The 25,000-nt window shown below is 47.5% G+C and overlaps 1 protein-coding gene across 1 annotated transcript in view; it reads left to right on the top strand.

Annotated features, from left to right (window-relative positions):
* Positions 1–25,000, top strand: part of LOC115556195 (contactin-associated protein-like 4) — a gene marked incomplete in the record, with an annotated part of 55,721 nt that overhangs the window by 30,578 nt on the left and 143 nt on the right. The window contains 13 exon segments of the mRNA XM_030373346.1: positions 3,411–3,530; positions 4,166–4,366; positions 6,368–6,530; positions 7,024–7,151; positions 9,100–9,270; positions 12,038–12,256; positions 15,989–16,228; positions 18,141–18,368; positions 18,690–18,823; positions 19,205–19,292; positions 21,114–21,332; positions 21,881–21,952; positions 23,696–25,000. The exon segment at positions 23,696–25,000 is cut by the window's right edge and continues 143 nt beyond it. Coding sequence (XP_030229206.1) covers positions 3,411–3,530; positions 4,166–4,366; positions 6,368–6,530; positions 7,024–7,151; positions 9,100–9,270; positions 12,038–12,256; positions 15,989–16,228; positions 18,141–18,368; positions 18,690–18,823; positions 19,205–19,292; positions 21,114–21,332; positions 21,881–21,952; positions 23,696–23,898 — 2,186 coding nt within the window.

The raw sequence follows: 25,000 nt of genomic DNA, 5'->3' as shown, positions 1-25,000 counted from the left end.
ATTACACGTGTAGCACTACTGACGTAATGGCCATTACTTTCTCTTCAGACCGATGAGAACAACACTTTTCCGAGCAGCTCTACTAATTCGCCCTCACTCTGTGGGCTCACCCAGGCAGGGCAGCGAGCAACCCTGGTCATACTGGCATAATCCGGTTCCAGCCCTTGAATCGTCCTGATACCCCAATCCGTTCCGATTAATCAATGGGTCAGTCTTACTTTCTTTCCTTGTAGCAGAGATTGGTCCCTAGGTACAGGAACGTTCCTTCACCCTGGAGACATTAGCTTTGTTCGAAATCGTTCCCTATCACGGATATAGTGGACTATATAGGGTGCTCGCCACTTTGTAGTGGTGTTCGAATTCTCAGTGGTTAATTTCATGCACCATATAGTGCACTTAAAATACCCAAAATTTGAGTGTACTTACGATGTACCCTACATGTTACTCCCGTATACCACAATGCAATGCGGTCATGTTTTTCCGGAGGAGAAGAAGAAGCTGAATAACCTCGAAAACGAATACATTTAATGGAGGAGTCTCTGGCTTTCGATTAGAAATGTCAACAATTTATTTGGGATTTAACATAGAAAATGTAACATTCAAAATGAATTGAAAAAAACTTGAACAAGGAAATGTAACATTCAACATCAATACAACCTCCAGCTTTCCTTGTGAGTGCCCGGTTTGTGTACATGATGTGGGCGCGTCTGTCTGCGTCACACAAATACCCGGCGCATTTACTGACGCAAATGACGTTTAGAAATGGTCAGCGTAGTGTCCAAATTCTCATTTGTTCGTTCCCTATATAGTGCACTATATCATGAACACTATAGGGAATAGTGGGTGAGTGTATAGGGAACGATTTTGAACACAGCTATTCTCTCTGCCTAGGTAGTGCCTCGGCCTAAAAGCAATTAGTCAATCGGGAGAGAGGTGACAGCTGTGCCTTATCCCAGGTACAGTCAGCTGGGAATGACAATATACTGTCTCTCAATTACCTCCAGAAGCCTCTCAAAGTCTGTGGTGGTTTCTCTGTCCCGGGGGGTGAAGACTCTGCCCACTCTGTGGAGAGAACTTTGACACAAGAGAACCTCCGCACCCCACTACACACAACGGACTACACTACACACACTATAGACACTAGAGCTGTTTATATTTTTCTCTCCAGCTAATCATAACAGCTTCGAGCATTCATAAGGAGCGAAACATTATATTTTGGCGGGGATAATGGAACTAAACATGCCCTTTATTCTAGATATCATGCAAACAACGACAGAGGAATGAAACATTTGTGTCCACTTACTTATTTGTAAGATGACACATAGCTTTAAGGAGCTAAACTCTTTGCATGAACCTATCTATACATACGGTCACAGCGATAGAGCTGTCATCCTAGACCTCAGAGACCATTCTTACGTTCACATCCTGTTTCTCTCTGCAGATCAGTCGAGCTAAGAGCCTGAAAGTCTCTGAAAGTCTCTGTTGTTCTTTGACTTCCATCCAGATTTGACGAGAACGAAGTGTCACTTAGTTATTTGTTTAAATGTCTAAATGTGTCTAAATGTTATTTAATCTGAAAAATTTAAATAACTTGAGATAGCGCATATGTGGAAATCAATTGCTGCCCCTCCAAGGCCAGACTGATATTCATGAAGAAGTTGAATATCTGTATGGTTTCGCCTTTAGAGCTCTTTCTCAGGGACACCTTGTCCTTCATCTCGGAGACAATGAGATTGGAACCAGTTTCCCTCTGTTTGCCACATGACCCTCTACATCTTGAGCTAAGGCTGTATGAAACTAAACCCACGAGAACAAATCCTTACTGTTCTTCCCGTTTGATACACATCCCTATGTCTGGTTCGGAAAGTTTGAACTTCGATTTTTTTCGTCACCTCTCTGCCACAGACTTTAGACATAGACCAAGCAAGAGATTGAGAAGAAAGGGACAACAGCTACTGAAGGGTGAGGACACAAAGAGAGAGAGAGGAAACATCAAGAAAGGAGTGGCTTGTCCATCATGATGACTATATGCTCTGTAAGGTGACCTTGGGTGTCTTGAAAGGCGCCTCTAAATTAAATGTATTATTATTATTATTATTATTATTATTATCATATCTTACAGGGAGGTAGACGAAGGCCAGACTGCTGGCTTCCCTTACAGTTGTTTTCAAATCTATAACTATCTATAGGAGACTATAAGAGAAGCACTGGACGAAGTATTATCTATTCTGATTGCATCAAACACGAAGGGGGGCTGGGGATGGAGGAGGAGTGATGTTGCAGGGGCCTCATTGAGTATCATTGATTCGGGGTGTCCTCGCTCCAGTGGCAACGGTGTCTCTTGGGCTCGCCGCCAACTGATTCTAATCCAATCTGCGTAGAACAAGAAACCTCCACCAACACAACAAACATCACAACGATACACTCTAACACCAATCCCCTTGCTACTTTAATTTACTCTTACATTTGAAACAAAGTTTGGGTCATGGTAATGATTAAAGAAAACTATACTGATCGATTTGTCATGAGGCTGTTTATCAATGTGCACCAATCCACCAATAAGGAGGTGTGTGTGTGTGTGTGTGTGTGTGTGTGTGTGTGTGTGTGTGTGTGTGTGTGTGTGTGTGTGTGTGTGTGTGTGTGTGTGTGTGTGTGTGTGTGTGTGTGTGTGTGTGTGTGTGTGTGTGTGTGCGCTGTGGTTCCCTGGCTCCGTGTGTGTGGCACCCCTTCCCCCAGTGAACACAAGTCAAAGGTCTGGTTAAACCTAAGCTGCAGAAACGTAACAAGCCCTGGACTCTGCCAAGCAGAGGGAGCAAAGACGAAGGTTAAGGCGCCGCCTACACAGAGAAACCTCCCGTAAAGTTCCCATACAGCGGCCGGTGAAACGCCATAAAAGCAGAAAAACACTGTATTACACGTATCTCCTCGAAGCTTCCCTTCGAGGAGTTAAACCAACCAATCGTCAGGGTGGGGGGCTAGACAGCCAATAGCCGCCCCCCCCCCCTAGGCGGCTATAGGTCGTCTAGCCCCCCACCCTGACGATTGGTTGGTTTAACTCCTCGAAGCTTCACCACGAGGAGTTAAACCAACCAGGCTGCTCCCGGGCGGCTCCTGCCTGGAGCGGTTGGGAAACGTCCTCGATCAGCTCGAGATCCTCGAGAGGCCGCTTCGTGGTCGTCGGGCTACGCTGCCTCCTCTCGGCTGAGGCCCGCCAAACACAGCCATCACATTCTGCGGAAGACTCTGACAACACCTCACTGCGAGCCCTGAGTCTGCCTGCGTTCCTCCCGCCAGGCGCAGGTGTTTCCCCTGGAGCCGTAGTACTAAACAGACATATTATTAGGATGTCTCAGTGGTTACTGTCTGCAACAATAGGAGACCAATCCTCCGATTCCTTAACCCCCTCCCAGCCATATATGGGCAGTCATGTGAAGCATACCGACACCAGGGCAACCGATCTGGACATTACCACGTAGACATCGACGGCAGTGGACCCATTAAACCCCAGCTCATCTACTGCAACATGACAGGTAACGCACGCACGCACGCACACACACACACACACACACACACCTATACACATACACATACACCTACACGCACGCACACACACACACACACACACATATACACATACACATACACACACACACACACACACACACACACACACACACATATACACATACACGTACACCTACACACACAGACACACACACACACACACACACACAGACACACACACACACGTACAGAAACACACACACACACACACACACACACAAAGCAAAACTTTATAAAACCTTAGGGGAAGCAATTCCTGGTAGAGCCGGTATAAATTGAGTGGGTGTCTTTAACTTCTTGGCTATCACATTTGATTAAATCTGACTATGCTTCTTTATTTGCATGTCAACTCACACGTGTACACATATACACACGCAAGCACCCACACACACAAGTTCAACTTCATACAAGGAAGACATTTTTTTATCTTTGACATCCTGACTTAATATTAATTCTGACCCTGCATATTTATTTGCATGTGTTGTTAAACCTGTACACATACACAACCAAACAAATTGTATTCACCCTTAAGCGGCAAACTCTATTTGTCACTCAGGATGTTTACCTTCCTCTGTCACTTCCTGTTGTTGTTGGGGAGCAGAGGACCAGACGTGGATGGTTCTGAAGCACAACAACACGGAGCTCACCCCCCTCCGGCCGCCCCCATCGGGGGGGCCGCATCACGCCTCCTTCGACTACGCCTCCGAAGAGGAGCAGCTGACCGCCATCATCAGCCAATCAGAGCACTGTGAGCAGGAACTGTCCTACTACTGCAGGAAGTCCCGCCTCCTCAACACACCGGGTAAGACCGGTTGATGGGATGATGTTAATCTAACCCTACCTCCTGAGCCACATGGCGTCCAGACAATTCTGGGCGGCACAATCGCATTAAATTATAACAATGACAAACGGCTCTAATACAATTAAACAAAAAATCGAAACGAATCCCAGCATCTGTATCGTGCCCATAATGGCGAACGCAAGCTACGTCCACCGCATCCAGCGTGTTTGAAGCCCCACACTCACATCACACATTACCAACGTGTGCTGTTGGTCAAAGCAGCCCTTCCTCCAGAGCTGAATCCACTGAGCCTACATCTACTGAACAACTCTGAGCTCTGAGCTGCAGGAGGTCAGGGCTCGCGCTGTCAGGGCCTCAGCGTCACTGAGAACATCACAATAGGTTTATGGCAAAACTTCTGAAGGGAGGCTCGTATACGAACCTGAACCACAGCAAATAAAATCTGAGAAGCTTCTTTATATAACCGTCCAACAAGGGAAGCAAGTTGGGAGTAATACATTATATTGCTGCAAAAAATAAGCAAATTGAAAATACAATCTAATATTTATTTTTAGTCCTGGTGCATTCTGGGTAGACAGCTGTTCCTTTTTAGGAGTTCATCATCTGCCCTTCTTCACAGAAACCTCTGAGAAAGACGAAACAAAGAGTGGATGCCTTTCAGGAATAAACAAACTCAAGGAAACTGATGTTCACTTCTGAATGACCTGTGTGGCTTGTGGCTACTGGGGTAAAATCCTCCTTATCATGAGAGCTTGCCTCATTTATTGTAATCATTCAGGGCAAAGAGTGGCAAAGCAAATATTGAGTCACACTACAAAACTCAATCACATCTTTTTCACACTTTCATGGAAGGCTTATCTTTGAGGAGCTCAAAAAGTAGCACAAAACCACTTGATGAAGTGAGCAGTGAAGGGAGATGGCACCACACAGCACTTGCCTTTGCAATGTCTGTGTTGTCAACCTAGACTCTTTCGTCGCCGCTTGAAAAACATATTTTGCTTCAGTTGCCACACTCCCTGTGGTGCTCAGACTCTAAGAGAGTCTAAGAGTCTAAGACTCTAAGAGTCTGAGCACAGTGTTCCATCCAAACAGTGGGGAAACAATTCTCTGCTGCTCTAGTTCATTTAGAAAATCTTGTTTTGTCAACATCAACGAATCTTCTATGATCTTCAACATAATCTATGCTATTTTGTCCCTTTGTTTTGCCCGTCAACTTTGTTAACGTTCTGCTCTGAACACGCCGCGCGATATTTGATTGACAGCCCTCCTCAGTCCCCCCTCTCATTCATTCTGAATTGTAGTCAATAGACATCTGAAGAATAAGTCCCGCCTCTGAGGATTCGGTTCGCTCAAATGTCTATGGGAAATAACATGGGGTTTAGAATGATCCTAGGCCTACCTAACAAACTCTGTAGGTGGCGAAGAAGTAAAAGCTGCTCACGTTTGGAACTACACACTTTTTCCATCTAGATTCCACACAGGTTTTGGATTGTCGGTGCCGTTAAAGTAGTTAACTATTATGAAGAAGCATTAACGGCAGCGGCAATCTTCAGAATGAATGGGGGGAGGGCTGAGGAGGGTTGTCAATCAGGTTAGGCGCGAGAGACTGTGTTTTGTGCGACCGAAGTTATTCCCCCCCTCTCGCTTGCAACGAGGTAATGCTCTCGAGGAGCTGCTTTCCTCGCTCGGGGAGCAGCGCTCTGAGTGCGCGCGCTCACTCAGACCCAACAACTTGCGGGGGGAGGTTTGAAAGCTTCCTGGTCAGGGCAGCACCACATCCATGAGGCTAGACAGTAAGCGGTAGGCCCTTTCCATTTCTTGGGCCATCTTTAAGAAGTACCACTAGAGAAAATGTTCTCTTGACATGAGCATTGGATACTGACGGAGTGAGGAGTCTGGTGGCCCTCCCTCCCACTCGGACCCCCGACGTGGGGCTACTGACCAGTACCCTAGGCGGGCAGCGGCCCCCTAACACGGTCTGTGTCTGCTTCTGTGTCCCAGAGGGCCCGGCCTCCAGCTGGTGGGTCGGGGGTCCATCTCCAGGGGCGACCCAGACCCACTGGGGGGGCGCGGTGCCGGGCAGCCAGCAGTGCGCCTGCGGCCTGCAGGAGAACTGCCTCCACCCCCGGCACCTCTGCAACTGTGACGCTGACCAGCCACAATGGTAACACGCGCGCACGCACACACGCGCACACACCGACAAACACACAGACACAGACACACACACAGACACACACATGCACGCATGCACATGCACGCACGCGCACAAGCACACACGGACAAACACACAGACACAGACACACAGACACACACATGCACACGCATGCACGCGCACACGCGGACAAACAGACGCACGCACGCACGCACGCACTCACGCACGCACGCACGCACGCACGCACGCACGCACACACACACACACACACACACACACACACACACACACACACTCACACACACACACACACACACAAACAGCTTATAACACATGGCAAAGTACCTGCTTTTACTGTGCCATGTTTGAGTAGCATGGACCGTAGTTTAGTAGTAACGAGTGTCCATACTTCCATGGTATTAAGATGGTGAATGTTAACACTTCCAGATGTTTACATTGAGAATTCGAATGCCCCCGCCTCCTTCTTCGCCACTTCCTTGTTCAGGGCAAACGACTCGGGGCTGCTGACCAATAAGGAGACACTACCCCTCCGATCTCTGGTGCTGGGGGACATCCAGAGGCCTGGCTCTGAGGCCGCCTACAGGGTCGGGCCCCTACGTTGTCACGGTGACAGTAAGTCATATCTTATAGAGTTGTGGAATAGGCGGAGGTTGTAGTTTGGAAGGTCATTTGTATTAGTCATTTGTGGTCAGGTGTTTTTTTCTTTTCAAGAATGAATGAATTACGTAACATATACGCAAGGGATGCTCCTCGATTCATGTCATTTTGATATTAGATTATACGGGATAACACGTATTATAAGTGGTATGTTTAAGTAAATGTAAAAAATAAATATATATATTTGTGTCGTCTGGTTAGAAAAATCGAAATCTACGCAATAATGTTTGTACACAAGAAGCAATGATTAAAGTAAAAAGTTATGATGGTTAGTTTAAGCAGCTATGTTTAAATAGCTTCAAAATAATGCATTGTGTGTTTGATGCATTTCCAAACATTTATTATTTGTAATTATAGGCTTTGTTTCCCCAAGTAAATCATTAAAGAGATTCTTAGAAGGATCAATCAAGCTTAATGAAAGAGCCTAGCGAGTTCTGCCTCAGTTATAAGCTAATTAGCAGAACAGTTGGTCCATTTGTATGTTGTATTATTAATACTAAAGTCAGCATCAATGAATGTTGTGTCTACATTTTAAATAAAGAGACACAGAAGACATTCTGACTGTGCTTTTGCAAAGTTGGAACGTCTTACGTTGAACGCCACGCACCAGGCACTGCATGCATGTATAAATATATATATATAGTATATATTTATATACATATGGGGATGAAAAGGTAAGTTTGATTGTATTTAACCGTATAGTACAGAGTCCACGGTGCATGTATTGGTTTGCACACAAAAAGTAGGCTATGTTAATCAGTTAATGTAGAGTATAAATAAATAAACAAAATAATATAAACCACTGGCATCAATACAAGAATTTAAATTGGAATATCCACAGTGAAGAGATGCTGGCAGTCTATGAGTTGCAGTCGAGGTGTCTTCTCTGGATATCCGGGCGGAGGACATAGAGTCCCTAGGTCTGTGTTCAGTGTTCTCTAGCATGTCAACAAAAACACACACAATCAGCTAAACATTCTGGCTGGTTGAAAGTAATTTATACGTGGAAGCGAAACCCCTTCGCAGCGAACTGCCGTGATTCATGGCGCATGGCCAACACCTACCAGAAATTGCTGCACTGCTTTCTCCATAGGAGAACAATGGAGGGGTCCATGGACTATCCAAACGCATCTCAATAAACACATTGAGGAGACAATGCGACAAGGCAGGCAGAGGAGAACAAATTAAACGGCTGACAAACAGCAACAAATTCTCCTCGCTGCCTTCGGCAGCAATATGCAGCTGATTCTGGCAGCGGGTCGAATGAAATCCCTGAAACAATAGCAGCAGATGCGAGAGCCTTCTCTGTGCTAGAGACTGGGTATAAGTGCTTGACCTGCCATGCACTATTACTGCCCACACAGACAGTTATACCTGCCTCACACAACAAAACAAAAGAACAAGGACACAATGTCTTGCCCTCGCTACAGACTGCTGGCCATCTAGAGCTTCAGAGAGATGCCTTACTGCGAATTTAATTACGGCAGACTGGAAGACAAGAAGCCGGTTGATTTTACACTGATGGATTGTCGCTAGTGATCCTATTTTGCCTCAGGCGCTGCAGTGTGACATACTTTTACCATATGCTGCTGATGCAGTCTTTGTTGAAGTTGTATTTGAATGACTATTCAATAGGTTATGTTTTATAGCCGGCACTACTGTTGTTGGGCATAGTTTCGATGGGCGGTTGGAAGCAACGCTATCCATGTTGTCACCTTAAAATCGAAACACAAATGAACAACGTTGAAGCACTTATTTTGTGGATCGAACCCTTACCACACCTTACCGACACAGACACATACCTAAACGACCCGTGAGTTTGTGCACGGTATCATCCCGAATATGTAAAGATAAATCAGCACTATGGCGCTACAAACTACGGATGGGTTTCTTTGTTTGCCAGAGAGCTACTGGAACGCAGCGTCCTTCGACACGGAGACTTCCTACCTCCACTTCCCCGCCTTTCACGCCGAGCTGAGCGCCGAAATCTCCTTCCTGTTCAAGACCACCGCTTCCTCCGGAGTCTTCCTGGAGAACCTGGGGATCAAGGACTTCATCCGCATTGAGCTCAGCTGTAAGGTTAACCTCCCCCCCCCCAGACCCTAACCCTAACCCCCTCCTCCCGGGCCACACACATCACCTGTACCTGTACCATTGATGGATGTACGCTCTCGCTAATAGGAAAAGTAGAGGAGAAAACAACAACCTGAATGCTCATTTTGAGATATCTCAGTTGTGAATCCATTTTGATAAGAAAGGCACTAAAAGTGGACCACGAGTGTTTAAGACTACACTCCATTACTGGGGGTCACTCAAGGTTTTCTTATGTCGAACAGAGTATTTAGTCTGACACTTTCATACCTTTAAATTCTAATCAAAACATTTGTTTTGGTTGCTATTCCATCTTTTCCTAAATGGATGAGCGACATTTGAATCCTGCCACTTTCTAGGCTTTACTTTCCCTGAACCAAACTATGTCTGTGATTTGACAGAGACGTTTTAAAACCACTTGGCCTCCCTCACCCTCAGTAGTGGGGTTCCTGTATTTGACGGAGGAAGGAGAGGTAATGAGCCAGAGAGGTGTTGCAGAGAAAGGGGGCCAGATGTTTGGTGTGCTCTCTCTTTTTTTCATATTTTCCACACACATCTTTCAATTCATTTTGTGCCTCCAGTCAATCTTCTTAAAGAGACCATGATTTGTAGAAAGGATGCCTGCCGGCGGCAGTGAAGGCATCACAAACTGTACTCTTCTGGCCCTGCTTGGTTTTCTAGTGTTGTAACAGCGCTGCGTGTGCGTGTGTATGTGTGTGTGTGTGCGTGCGTGCGTGCGTGTGTGTGTGCGCATGCGTGTGCGCGTGCGTGTGTGTGTGTGTGTGTGTTGCATGTATGGCCGCCATCTCACGACTCAGCCTTGACAACAAACACTGTCTTACAGACCTTTCTGTCAGCGGAAAATCACAAAATCAATAATGGGTTCACCAAATGGGTTATTTTGTGGTACAGGCATTGCAATGTCATATCAGATGCTTTGAAGACACATTTGAACACTTTGAAAGTCAAATTGAACCATTTGTCCATCTCTTCGCTATCATGCAGAGATGTAGCGAGACTATGAGACGTTGAGGGGTGGCGGGACAGGGACATGTGTACGGTTGAACTTCAACAACATCATTCCTTTCAGGGACAGTGGGACATTTGACAGCTCGGTGTAGATAAACTGGGATGCGACACATATTAACTTTGAAAAATTATCCCTGTCCAATTAACTATCTTTTTGCAATCAGCACCTTTTCCAAAAGGTTAAGCTTAATGGGGCCGGTATTAAAAATAAGATATACTGTGATTCTCTTTGGATGAAAGAGTCTGCTGAAGGACTGACATGTAAATCTGCATGTTGAATGACAGCTAGTGGTGGCGATGAATAAATAAACAAGTAACCTTCATCGTGCCATTGTCCTGATTATCAGTGTTCCTGATGTTAACAAAAGTTCAGGGTTTTCAATTATTCACGCTGTACAATTATTCACGCTGTCAACGCAGATGTGTTTGTGTCCCCCACCATTAACGCCTCAAAGGCCTTCACATGTCCACAGTAAGTAGGGCAGGAAGTTTCACTGCTGTTGAGCTCTAGAGCAGACCCAGCATTGACTCCAACAGGAAGCGGGAGAAACAGCAGAGTCAGCCTCACACAGACGTCCCAGCCCTGAGTGTGTGTGGCTCAGGAGGCAGGGCGGGATGGCTGCTGACCGGAAAGTTGCTAGTCAGTGTCGAGTGTGGAGGTGTTCCTGAGCGAGACGCCTCCCCCTTCCTCCCACTCCTCCCCCTTACTCCCCCTCCCCCTTCCTCCCCCTCCCCCTTCCTCCCACTCCTCCCCCTTACTCCCCCTCCCCCTTCCTCCCCCTCCTCCCCCTTCCTCCCCCTCCTCCCCCTTCCTCCCCCTCCTCCCCCTTACTCCCCCTCCCCTTCCTCCCACTCCTCCCCCTTCCTCCCCCTCCTCCCCCTTCCTCCCCCTCCCCTTCCTCCCACTCCTCCCCCTTCCTCCCACTCCTCCCCCTTCCTCCCACTCCTCCCCTTTCCTCCCACTCCTCCCCCTTCCTCCCCCTCCTCCCCCTCACTCCCACTCCTCCCCCTTCCTCCCACTCCTCCCCCTCACTCCCACTCCTCCCCCTTCCTCCCACTCCTCCCCCTCACTCCCACTCCTCCCCCTTCCTCCCACTCCTCCCCCTTACTCCCACTCCTCCCCCTTCCTTCCACTCCTCCCCCTTACTCCCACTCCTCCCTTGAACCCTCCCCTTGTCTCCTCTCCTTCCATATTTTCACTCTCTTTTTTATAAACCTTTATTTGTATTCACGCCGGTCAATAAAATGTAACATTAAGACGTTCTATATGTTGGCCCCCCGAACACAGACGCACACAATCCTAAACCTGAAAACAGCACAGATACAGAAGAACAAAGCGCTAAACAGAACAATAAACGACCAAACACACTAAACACACAAACACAGCAAACACACAAACACGCAAACACAACAAACACGCAAACCCAACAAACACAAACACAACAAACACACAAACACAACAAACATACAGAAAACAAACACACACACAACAAACACACAAACACGACATACACACAAACACAGCAAACACACAAACCCAACAAACACAAACACAACAAACACACAAACACAACAAACACACAAACACGACAAACACACAAACACACCAACACAATAAACACACAAACACAACAAAAACACAAACACCCCAGTACCGACCCCCACGTCTCCCGAGCCTCGTCTGACCCTCTCTCCCCCCTCCTCCCCCCCGTCTCCCCCAGCCTCCACCAAGGTGGTCTTCTCCTTCGACGTGGGGAACGGCCCTCTGAGGGTGCGGGTGGACGCGGGGGTCCCGCTCAACGACGACCGCTGGCACGCGGTGCGGGCCGAGCGCAACGTGAGGGAGGCGGCGCTGCGCGTGGACGCGCTGCCCGCCGCCGCGCTGCAGGCCCCCGCAGACGGACACATCAGCCTGCAGCTCAACAGCCAGCTCTTCATAGGTGGGGGGGGGGGGGGGGGGGGGGTCTGTGTGTCAGTGTGTGTCTGTGTGAGTGTGTGTATTTTTTAGGTATGTGTGTGCCTGTGTGTGTGTGTGGTCGTGATGGAGTGTGTGTGTGTGTGTGCCTCTTTGTGTCTCTCTGTGTGTGTGTGTGTGTGTGTGTGTGTGTGTGTGTGTGTGTGTGTGTGTGTGTGTGTGTGTGTGTGTGTGAGTGTGTGAGGGATGTGTGCCTCTTTATGTGTGTGTGCGTGCGTGTGTGTGTGTTTGCCTCTGTGCGTCCTGTGAAATGGCAATAAAGCCCTCAGCTCAGACAACAGCTGTAAGGCAATTATGTGTTTTAGCACGCGGGCTGCGAGCACGCATGGAACCACACAGACACTTACTGTGTGACCTCTACGCTCCTGATAGACATCTCCAGTCCGAGCAGAAGATAAGAACTGCTTCTTTCTGTGAGCCCAGTTAATCTTTCTTAAAGGAGGTCATGATTTATAGAAATTCAGCGCTGGCAGCGGGGAACGCTTCAGAAACTCTTTGTTTCTCCAAACCAATCTGGAAAGTGGAAGCGGGCCCCCCCAAGGTTCCTCCGGCCCCCCTGACCCCACTGGTGTTGCTACGGCCCTGCGATGTATCTCCCTATCAGCCTGAGGGCTCCACACGGCTCCACAGACTTTATACAGTATGGCTCTAATTGCCGCTCTATTGCCGATAACAGAACCTCACATATGCCCTGGGCGCTCGTGCTAAGGTGTGCAGCTGTTGGGATGATGAGATCCTTTGTTTATTATTAATGGTCTCACTAAAAAACAATACATTAGTGTACACATATAGCGTCCGTCTAAGATGTGCATGCATGCATACTTAAGTGGGTAAGAGTATTTGTATAGGGCTGGATCCTCTATGTATATCGCTTTGTCTGTGCTCATTTGTCCGTCCACTTACTAACAACTAGACTGCCCCCCAGGGCGTTCTGTCCGCCAGTAACACACACTGATACAATTCACCACACATTGAAATATCTTAAGTTAACTCCCAGTCACACAAAACGGTGAACCAAATCAGGGCTGCTCTTCCATTGGATGAATAATGTGTTTCATGCCATTCAGTTTTTGCCGTACAGGAGAACACTAATCCCCTACAGCCGTCCAATTTGCAACTCGGAGGAAACTGGGTGTGATGATATAGGTGTTGCTGCACACTGCGAAGCCCCCTCAAAATAACCAACCCTGTTTGGTGTGTGTGTGTGTGTGTGTGTGTGTGTGTGTGTGTGTGTGTGTGTGTGTGTGTGTGCGTGTGCGTGCATCTGCGTTTGCGTGTGTGTGTCGATTTTTGCATTCAGGATGAATCATTTAGTTTAATGGAGAGGGTTTTGTGATGAATGAATAATCGCTAGCAATATTCTTGGAGCAGTTATTACACTCACCGTAACATACAATGTTCTCCTCCTGCTGAAGACTATCATCAAGTCCTGAACACATATTTCCCCCAGTTAAATACATTTGTTCACGGTGTCCCCGTCGACTTCATTATGTCCCCCTCCTCAAATTCCAGACTCATATACTGCAGGGCTGTTCACTAGCTAACCGTCTCCCGCTGATCTCTGGACGAGAAATCACAATCCATTCTACATTATGAGGCCTTGTCAGCGCAAATATTCTGGACGGCACTTCTTATATGTAAACACACATTATTCCAGGGAAAATCAACAAATGATGATTGGGCAGAGGTAGAGGGAGGCAGTTGAATATTGATTGTGTGCTGCGTATTGATCGGCCAAAAGTGTTAAGCAAACACTTCTATTTGAATAGAGATAGAAGTGACTACAGCCGTTTCCCTTATATGGGCAAATCTATTTTGCGTTGTGTTCACCGAGGATTGGAATAGATTTAGGGGAAGGGCTGTGAAATGGACTGCCTTGACAGATTTTGACGTTCGCTTGACTTGCGTCGTCCGGAGGGGAACAAGTGGCTTGCACATCATTACTTTAGAGAGCCATGTTGATTACTGACGCAAAGTCTGTACCAATTCACCGTGATTGGGCCTAGTCAGAGAGCGCACAGGTTTTTATGGTTCACCCACGAGAGGGTGTACTTTAAGGTTTTGCACATAGTTAGAAACTTTGAGGTACCATGATTTCAATGGTATCCCATTCATTTGTGACTGTACCTTGAGATTAGGTGTCTCAAAGAGTTTAATCTTAACGGCAGAGCCCAGGAAGGGGCGAAGATCTATTCGGACCAATGGGATAGCACCCAGTTAAAAGCTCACCTCGCCTTCTCAGACTAATTTTATATTCAATTTAGGTAGTGCTGGCATAGCCAACATTTCCTTGCCTTGGAGGGAAATCTTCAGAAATCTTTCGACAGAGTAAGGGTTTGTGATATTTTTTAAAGTCTACTTATTTTACTAATTTCAAAAGTGCTTAGTTGTGTCTTTGGAATATCAAATGACAGAAGTTGGTGTGTGTGTGTGTGTGTGTGTGTGTGTGTGTGTGTGTGTGTGTGTGTGTGTGTGTGTGTGTGTGTGTGTGTGTGTGTGTGTGTGTGTGCGTGAGTGTGAGTGAGAGAGAGAGAGAGAGAGAGAGAGAGAGAGAGAGAGATGCTGCAACTGTCAAAAACAATGTCAAATTGTTTAACCAGCGCACAGAGCACAATGCGTTTCAGAAGATGGAACTGGTGAAAGAATTTAAGTAATTAATGTGGCCCGGTCTGAATGTTGGAAAAGTTGGAATCGTCATGTACGTGTGTAAAGACTGGCGAGGCTGCTGGGAGGAGAATCGTGACGATTTGTATCTCGTTTGAACCGGGACCTCTGTGAACAAGAGGTTACATGTTGAACTTGCAGGACCGTAGGAATGTTTTGGCTGTGTGCGTGGTGCATTGAGGGCACTGCAGACTGTCGCGTTGAAGGTCCATTATTCAGCGGGACAGACGTCAATGCCATCTGCTCTCCCGTCGCTGTCAGCATGTTTCCGCGCTGGAACTTTTTCATATTTCATACTTTTTCAAACGATTTTTTATTTATTATTTTTGCCACATCACAGCCCTGTCATTTAAAACTCCCTGCGCTGTTCTGTCAGAGTGCTGACGGCAGAGAACCGTGGCCCTGGCTACCGAGTGGGCGTGCGGCGGATCACTCCCGCGGCTGACAGCAACACAAGCTAAAAACGAAGCTCTAACTGACAGTCGGCACGCCTCCCCCACACGCTGCCAACACCAGACAGGGTGGATAGAGAGATCCACAGTGGTTCCAGAGAGGAGGTGTGGTTCAACATGTTACCCCTACACTCCCCAGGGGGGGCGGGTAGCTCAGACGGCAGCAGCCGCAGCAGGTAGAGCGGGCTGACTTGTCACCGGAAGGTTGCTAGTTCGAACCCCGGCTCCTCCTAGCTGAGTGTTGAGGTGTCCCTGAGCGAGACGCCTCACCCTGACTGCTCCTGACCAGCTGGCTGTCGCCCTGCGTTGTCGACTCCGCCGTGAATGTGTGAATGGTTGCAAGTCGCTTTGATTAAAAGCGTCACCAAAAACCCCTAAATGTAAACGTGAACTATTTTGTGTGTTCGTGTAAACAGCCTAGTATTCATTAATTTGTTTGTACCTCGACATGTTTCGACTACTTCCTGCAGTCTTCTACAGGTACAAACGAATGAATACTACTCTGTTTGCACAAACACACAAAATAATCCATCAAGTTAGACTAAATTAACCTTTGTGATTGTCATTGTGGATGTTCCCAGGCGGCACGGCGTCCCGGCAGAAGGGCTTCCGGGGCTGCCTGCGCTCGCTGCAGCTGAACGGGGTCACCCTGGACCTGGAGGCGAGGGCCGCCATCACCCCGGGGGTCCGGCCCGGCTGCCCCGGACACTGCAGCACCTACGGCGCGCTGTGCGTCAACGGGGGGCGCTGCCAGGAGAGGCCCAAGGGCTTCGCCTGTGACTGCGGCCCCTCGGCCTTCACTGGAACCTTCTGTCACCAAGGTACACCTCGCATGTACCTTCACATTAAGGGCGTTTAGCAGACGCTCTAATCCAGAGCGACTTACAATAAGTATAATTGTCAGAAGAAAGAGAAACAACAATATATCTCTGTCGGGACAGTAAGGATGTTCATAGTGCCAAGCCTTAACTATCACTAGGTTAACACATTCCCCGAATGCAACAAAGATAGCTAGGATAAGATGCTACACAACGAAGTACTATAACTAAATACGATACACAATAAGTGCGTACATCAAGTGCCATGGCGTACAACATACCGTAAGTGGGAGGGGTGGGCTGTGCAGAGTCCAGGTGAACTCGGACCAGGCGAGTCTTGAGTCTTCTGCGGAAGCTTGGGAGCGACTCTGTGGTCCTGACGTCGGCAGGGAGCTCGTTCTACCACCGCGGTGCTAAAACAGAGAAGAGTTGTGACTTTGATGATTGACTTTTACTTGCTCTCAGCGAGGGCGATACCAGACGTCGAGCTGAGGTAGTTGTGCAGAGCGCTCGAGCTGGGATGTGTGGTTTGGTGTGTGTTTTTTACCCTTCACATGGCCTGAGACCAGTACATGACTTCCTTCCTAAGTTCCTTCCTAACCCAGGACACCCGGATCAGACACAAGCACACACACACAGTTTGAGGAAGAGGGGGAAAGATGTGTAAAGCACACTTTTCACCGGTGGATTGGGGGCCCTCAACGTTGTCTTCCCGTGGAGAGAGCTTCTCTATTGGAGGGGAATTGGAGAGGGCGCTTTAGGACTCTCTCTCTCTGCCTTGAGGGCACTCTGGAGGGAAGTAGCAGGCGGATTCCCTGCCCTTGTGCACACCGCCCACCACCCAAACAGAGACAGAGTACACTGCCTGTGCAGGTAGAATGGGACCCCGAGGTTTACGCATGCATAAAGAACCGCAACAGGCAACACAACGGCAACACAACGGCAACACAAACGACAGTTGCTGCACCTCAACAGGCACACTGCTGCATTCTTCCGACTGAAATACTATAACCATAGGAGTAAAGACCAGAAACAATAAACTAGAACTTTAATGCAATGCTCGTTCTTTCTAAAGATATTGCGGAAAACGTTGAAGAAATGTAAACACCATACACAAACGCATACACGTACACACAGAAACAGCATGAATTTATTCTTAAACTATGTAGGATTGACCTCATAATTGGAGTCTACCTTGAGCTAGCACGCTTTGGAATTCTGTAAATCACGATTAAGGTATCAGTAATCCAGAGGCATTTACGTAATGAGGCAGCTGCCCCAGAATGCATCCAGAGTTTAATCCTCAAAGTCAGTTTGATGTTCGAGTGAGTCACCACTTGGCGAAAGATCTGCCTTTGACGCAGATCTAAATGTGTGTTCAATAATTCACGAGGATGCTACGGTATTGCGGCGCCATGTCAGTATAGGATGAAGAAATCTCTCACTTTTAAATGACATTTTATCAGGCTACTCTAGCGTTGGCATCCGGTAAACACTATTCTGACATTCAGAGATGTCACTTCCTCCAACTGAATAACTGCAACATAAATATGGTGATTACTAAGTGTCTTTGAGTGACATTAAAAGCATAATTTGTATGATTGAATTTGACATACATTCACTATGATGTGGTGAAACGAACCACTACACAACACATCGCTTTTTATTTTACTTTACAAAATGTTTTGTGAAAAGGAAAAACCTTGGCCACACAGCGGGAGTCACCTTCATTCGAACATAAAAACCACCATGCATTTTAAATCTTTACACTTTGCAAAAACATAATTGCTTGATAAAAGATTGACGTGTTTGAATGTATTTGATTAAAGTCTCACCCGGCACCAACGAGGTGCATCAAGCAGCCGTACAATAATAATAATCAAACAATAACGTAACCCGCTGACATGTCCTCCAGAGCTGTCGGCCAGCTTCACGTCGGCCACCGCGGTGCGCTACGCCCTCCGAGAGCCCCGGCACCCGGGTAGGAACCAGAGCGCCCTGCCCGCCCCCCCGCTCCCCGCCCTGCCCCTGAGGGGGGAGGAGGTGTCCCTGAGCTTCAGGACCAGCCAGAGCCCCGCTCTGCTCCTCTACGCCTCCTCGTCCCACCACCGGGAGTACCTGGCGCTGGTCCTCAGCGGAGATGGTAGGTCTGCCTTCGGTTTGGCCTTGTTGTTGTTCGGCCCGGTGTCTAAAACATGCCCTGCATGAACATAATCCACTTTCACCCACCATGGACATGGCTGGACATGGCTGGACATGGTAAACACTTTAAAAGTTGTCAGATAAAAGCGAAGGAGGATATGAGATCATGGTCGATATCCGCTAGGCTTCCACTTTTAGTCTCTCCTTCTTTCTCCTTCATCTCTTCTCTCCTCCCCTCTCTTCCTCCCCTTCCATCCCCTCTCCTCTCTCTCCGCCCCTCTTCTCTCTGAACACCACCTGTCTCCTCCCTGTCTGTGTGAAGACAAGGTGGAGGTGCGGTACAGGCTGCACAGCGGCAGAGAGGTGGAGGTGTTGAGGAGTGACGTGGCTCACCTGGCTAATGGCCAGCTCCACACAGCTTCTGTCAGGAGGCGGGCAGACACCGTCTCCATCCAGGTCACACACACACACGCACATGCACACACACACACACACACACACACACACACATACACACACACACACACACACACACACACACACACACACACACACACATGTGCACGCAAACACACGCGCACACACACAGACATGCACACACAAACACACACACATGCACACACAAACACACACACATGCACACACACACTCACACACACCCGCACACACACACACCCACACACACTCACACAAATTCTGCACCCACACACACAGACACACACACACGCACATACAAACACAAACACTTGCACACGTATACATTCGGGTATGCACACACTATGGAAAGATTCATTCCTTTTGTTTTTATCAGGTTAAGACTTTCTCTTTCACATTCAGGTGGACCAACATGCTAGAGAAGACTTCAACCTGTCCTCTGATGTGGATTTCAACGACTTTGAGTCTCTTACTTTAGGGAGAGTGCTAGGTAAGTAGAAAAAAATAAACAGAAAACAAATCATTCTATAATTAGAAAGAATTACTTAATATATTGATTTTGAATAGCTTATTGCCAGAGGATTAAAGCCCAGTCTGTTCTCTTCAATTCTTTCGTCTTGTCCTAATCCCTCCAGGCGCGATACTGTGGCACTAGACACATTTTAAAGTCGGTTAAAGATGCCAAGGCAGAAAGCGATCCCTCGGGGCTTTGTTTATTGAATGAAGTGGCCCTGGCTCAGAAATAGTTATGACGGCCACTCTCTCCGTGTGATCAGAGCCAAAAAAAACCCTGGCTTGGTCCGGCTTAAAACAAAAACATTCTCCAGACGATGTTAACCGATTGTTCAAAGCGTAGAATCCAAGATACCGTCTTAGCATGAGGATGAGAGCTTACAGAGACAAACTGTCTCTGTAGGATCAGGCCCTGCGTCGGAGCAGAGTGACCCACGAAGGCACCAGGGTGTAGCCCCCTCCGAGACCCCCCTGTTATGGGTGCTCAGCACCTCCCATGCTAAAGGGGTGGAGGCCCCTGTGGGCTGGGGGCCCCTGTTGGAGACACACAGAAGGGTCATCATAATCCAGTACACTCTGAGGCGTGAAACTCCACGGCCAAACAAAGGACATACCGTTGTAATCTAACAGTAATGTTAACATTTGCATTTAAATGGATTACATGCCCAAAGTTAAGTGACCAAATGGATATTTGAATGATGAAACATGTCCGCCAACTCCAGCCTACAACCACAGGGAAGCCGAAGCCTCTCTGGGTCATTTAGCGCTGGAGCCAGCGGTGGGTGGCGGGCTCCGGGGTAAAAGTTGACGTGTGTGTGGTTAGCGTGTCGCCCGGCCCCCATCTCCGCCTGCCGGCCCGCGGGAGTCCAACCAGCAGTCAGACATTAGAACCCAGTTAATTCTCTGTCACTCCCCGCCTGCTGGGCCATCCATCAGGCTGACTAATCGAGCTAGGCTGGATGGAGACACCAGAGACCCGGAGGGAGGGAGAGGGAGAGAGAGGGGGAGAGAGAGAGAGAGAGCATTCATTCACACATCCACTCACCGACGGCGGAGTCGACCACGCAGGGCGACAGCCGGCTCGTCGGGAGCAGTTAAGGTGAGGCGTCTCGCTCAGGGACACCTCGACACTCTGGGAATCAAACCAGCAACCTTCCGGTTACCAGTCAACCCACTACCGTCTGAGTTACTGTCGCCCGTACATGACTTTGAATCATTATCAAAGGAAAGTGTTGTGCTGCTCTTTATTTGACCCATCAGAGGCTGGCGTCGTCCGATATGGGAATTTACCAGTGTCCCGCGGGACGGGACAACAATTCCGTTGTGTTGTCAGAAAGGCCGCGAGTGTTCTGAATTCATACCTTGTTGTACTGCCATACTGCCGACTACATTCTTAACATCATATTGTCTGGAATTGGTTTGGACTTATGTTAAAATATTCTTAGACAATGCATTTTATGTATGTTTGTCATTTATACGAACAGAATAGCAGCTCTTGGAAAGCATGGATTTTCCTATGGTGTCAGATGAAACCATGTGTTTACAATATTCCCTCCCTGGAGCTAAAAGGAGATGCTTTGCTTTGCATTTGCATCCAATAGAAAAAAAGGGAAAAGCTCTGTGACAACATGAATAATGCAGCATCTCAATCGGATGGGAGTACGGGGTCCAGTGTGTTGACGATTCATCCTCCAGCCGTCCTCTAAACAGCTCCAGGCTCCAGGCTCCAGGCTCCAGGCTCCAGGCTCCAGGCGCTGATTCATCCCTTCTCCCTCTCTGTCTCCTCTGCCGGGCTCAGGGTCTTCTGAGATGGACCACGAGATGGCTCTGCTGGCCTCCAGGGGGTTCACGGGCTGTCTGTCGGGGGTCCTCTTCAACTCCATCAGCCCGCTGAAGGCCGCCCTGCTGCACCCGGACACGGCCCCCGTCAGCGTCAGCGGGCCCCTGGCCCGGTCCCGCTGCGGGGCCCCCCCTCCAGCCAGGCCCTACACCTCCCAGACCACCCACTCCCTCCCAGGTGACTAGGGCGAGCAAAAAGATAGTCTGTGTGTGTGTGTGCACGTCTGTCTGTCTGTCTGTCTGTCTGTCTGTCTGTCTGTCTGTCTGTCTGTCTGTCTGTCTGTCTGTCTGTCTGTCTGTCTGTCTGTCTGTCTGTCTCTGTGTGTGTGTGTGTGTGTGTGTGTGTATGTGTGTGTGTGTGTGTGTGTGTGTGTGTGTGTGTGTGTGTGTGTGTGTGTGTGTGTGTGTGTGTGTGTCCCATGTTGCTGGCTGCATGCCGTCTTTGATAGTAAATTCATAGCAGGCCTGCAATGGAAACCATTGATTATATTCCTCTGAATTTTCCCGCTCTTCCTGCTCTTTCATTTCTTTCTTATGTTCAATTAAACTGTCTTTACTTTCCTTTTCTAGCACGCATTTGGAATATATTCCTGTAATTCCCATTCTTCCTATTATCTTCTGTGATCTTGGGATTTGCTCATTGTTGTTCCGGGACAATAAACGCCCTGTGTAATGTGTGTAATGTGTGTAACGTGTGTGTTGTGTGTTTGTGTGTTGCGGTCACAGACCTGTCGGGCTCCGTGGGCCCCGGCCAGCCGCTAGTCAACGCCATCAGGAGCGAGTCGGCCCTGATTGGAGGTACCGTAAGACCTGGTTCATCAACCAATTAGAATCTACGTGCTCAAATCGATTCCTTGGATTGATTTGTTTTCAGAACAAAAAAAACTCAAAAGAGGAAATGTTATTCAGCAAAGAGGCAGAATATCATTAAAGCACGGAAGAGCTGCATAAGACAGTCATCAAATATTATGTTAAGATGAAAACCACAAAGCTTATTATGATTTGAACTGAACAGGATCTTATTTCCTCTAACACAACAGTCCTGTACTTGCTTGCTTCTCTCTTTAACCTCAGACTAGGGCGACCAAATAAAAAAAGTTTTTTTGTGTGGGAACATGTTGAGAGGAAGTCCCAAGTGGTTGAATAATATCAATCAAATAAAAACTAAGTCACAAAAGTATTCTGCCCCCATAGCTCTTTACATATCTATGCTTTGGTTGATTCAGCAGCACACAAAACACTTAAAGGGATTGACAAATATGTTATCAGAAGGGAATAAATGCTTATGCAGCATTCATCTTCAAAGCAATGTCCTCATTTATTTGGCTCATTCAGCATTCAGTGTAAAATCCTAATCCACATTTTGAAAAAGGTTGAACATGAGCAAGTGAACGAGAGACATAGTCATGAATAGACCCCAAGTCTTGAATAAATGTTCTGCATCCACCGGGCGAATGTGAGACTGTGAACCCGAGTCATCTGCAGGCTTGTGTTTTATTGCTCTGGCATACGTGTCTGAGCCCTGCGAACCTGGCGTGGGCCGGTGAATCACAAACGTTTATCAAAGACGAGCCGGGTTTCATTATCCACCAAGATGGCTGCCGCTGATAAGTCACACGTGTGGTTGCTTTGATTGGTTGTAGGTCTATCCAATTGCGCCCGCTGGTATTGCCTATTTTAAATTTAAAAAATAACACAGAGGTTCCAGCTTAATACATAATTGCAAATTGGTCAGGCGATGTCAGGCTAGGTTGATTTAGCGTGCAGGACTAATTGGAGACAGCATTAAGAGTTGGCCTCAAACTAGGTCAAATGCCAACTTCTATTTTGCTCAAAGATTATTCATTATTAGTGAAAAATGGAACCGTTCAGAAGCTTTCATACAACAATGTCAAAAATTGCTTTCTTCTGATAGTTAAGCACTTTATCCTTGATGATCTCTCACAAGGAACGTTTCGGCTGGTTAGCTGTGTATGCATACAGCTCTTAGCCTGAGGTATGGACAAACCATATACTTTGTGTTTCTAACATCATGGTGATGCATATTGAAAGAGGAATGCAAGCAGGCAGAATTCCTGCTGGAGCTGAAATCACGACAACACAGGTGATCTATGGTCCACATTGCCCTCGTTAGTCGATCTCCATCGCTACCTCCATAAAATATGACAAACGTGAACATATTCTTATCGCTTTAAGGTAATAAGCCATATCGTAAAATGTGAAATGATTATGGCTGAGCTATAATTAACAGCGTGCTTGAGGTTGTATGTCTCATTGGGGGGAGGGATCACGGCGAGATGTTAATTCTAATCTAATCCATCGTTAGCTGTTCCAACACATTCTCACTCCGAGTTTGTCAAAAATCAACACTTCTTTGGGTTCTTTTGGCGTTGAAACCCCCTGCGTCGAAAGAAGACGCACAAGGTCACCCTTTGCGTCAGCAGTTACCGCCAAATGCCCCAAAAACGCGTCGATTTTTGACGAAACTCGGAGTGAGGACGCGTGGGCTGTTCTGACGCGGTGGTCCTCTGTGTTCTGCAGGCCTGATCGCCGTGGGGGTCTTCGTGGGTCTGTGTGCGCTGGCCGTCGCCGTGCGTCTGCTGCACCGGAGACGAGACGCCTGCCGCGGGCCCGAGACAAAGGGGGCCCCCTCAGGGGAGGAGGCCCCCCGGGAGTTCCCCTTTAGCGGCCAGGCTGACTCGGAGAACGACTCCTTTGAGAGCCCCAAGGAGTTCTTTATTTAGTGGCCCCCACGGACCCCCCCACTGTGTGCTGGAGAAGAGGGGCGGCTGCCATGTGGGGGCCCCCAGATATCCACAGAGAACAAAACAGCAAAATAAACGTCTCGTCCCCTGGGATCAGGGAAACGGCGAGCTAAGAACACAAACTAAGAAGACCGTCCTTCTTGTTAGTTGTGTTGTGTATATAGTGTATATTAATGTAATGATCACTGTAAATGTGACCAACCAATGTGCTGGACTGTGGTATTGAAAATGGTATTTGTCATATGGAGTATGAGTATGGATAAATATTCTAGTATCTATTCGGTGAACCAGAAAATTTGCAGTTTGGGCCACAATGATTGACTCTAATGCAAATACAGAAGCACATTCAGAACTAATAACGTATAACGTGATGTAAAATACTTTATTTATTTAAATGTCTTTCTCTCAAGGTTTTACAAGGTATCAACGTCAATTGTGCTTTGTGTTTGTTTGTGTTTTGTGTTTTGTGTGTGTGTGTGTGTGTGTGTGTGTGTGTGTGTGTGTGTGTGTGTGTGTGTGTGTGTGTGTGTGTGTGTGTGTGTGTGTGTGTGTGTGTGTGTGTGTGTGTGTGTGTGTGTGTGTGTGTGTGGTACCCTCAATGAAAAATGGGACTGTGACTGTCACCTTTGTGTCTAACTGTATTTGTTGTAAAGCTAAACTGTGTTCGTCTGAAAGAACAATTTTTGTATTCTGAGGTTTGCCACAAAGGGCACAAGAAGAAAAGATAGGTTCTCAGCAAAAAATATGTCAATATGGAGCAAATCTAAAGTTAGCTTTCTCTGCTGACATTTTCAGCATGCCTCGAAGATTAACACATTAAATAACCATTCTCGTTCCCTTACCAACAACAATCTTTTGACTTCCTAGATGTAAGCTAGCCGTTGATTTGAAGTATTTGTTTGCGATTGACTTGCTTCATACGTTTATTATTGCAGAAAACACTAATTGTCCACTTGGACCATGTCCAACAGAAGACCATCTACCCCTCATCGATCCCATTAGTCTCGTATCGATGTCACTGCAAAAGCAGCACAGAAAAGAGTAGACTGCTTCTGGAACGTGGCTGGAAAGAACTGGATTT

Source organism: Gadus morhua, chromosome 12 (genome assembly GCF_902167405.1).
Source record: "Gadus morhua chromosome 12, gadMor3.0, whole genome shotgun sequence".
NCBI classification, from domain to species: domain Eukaryota; kingdom Metazoa; phylum Chordata; class Actinopteri; order Gadiformes; family Gadidae; genus Gadus; species Gadus morhua.
The sequence above is the reverse complement of the archived record's forward strand: the minus strand, read 5'-3'. Positions and strand labels throughout refer to the sequence as shown.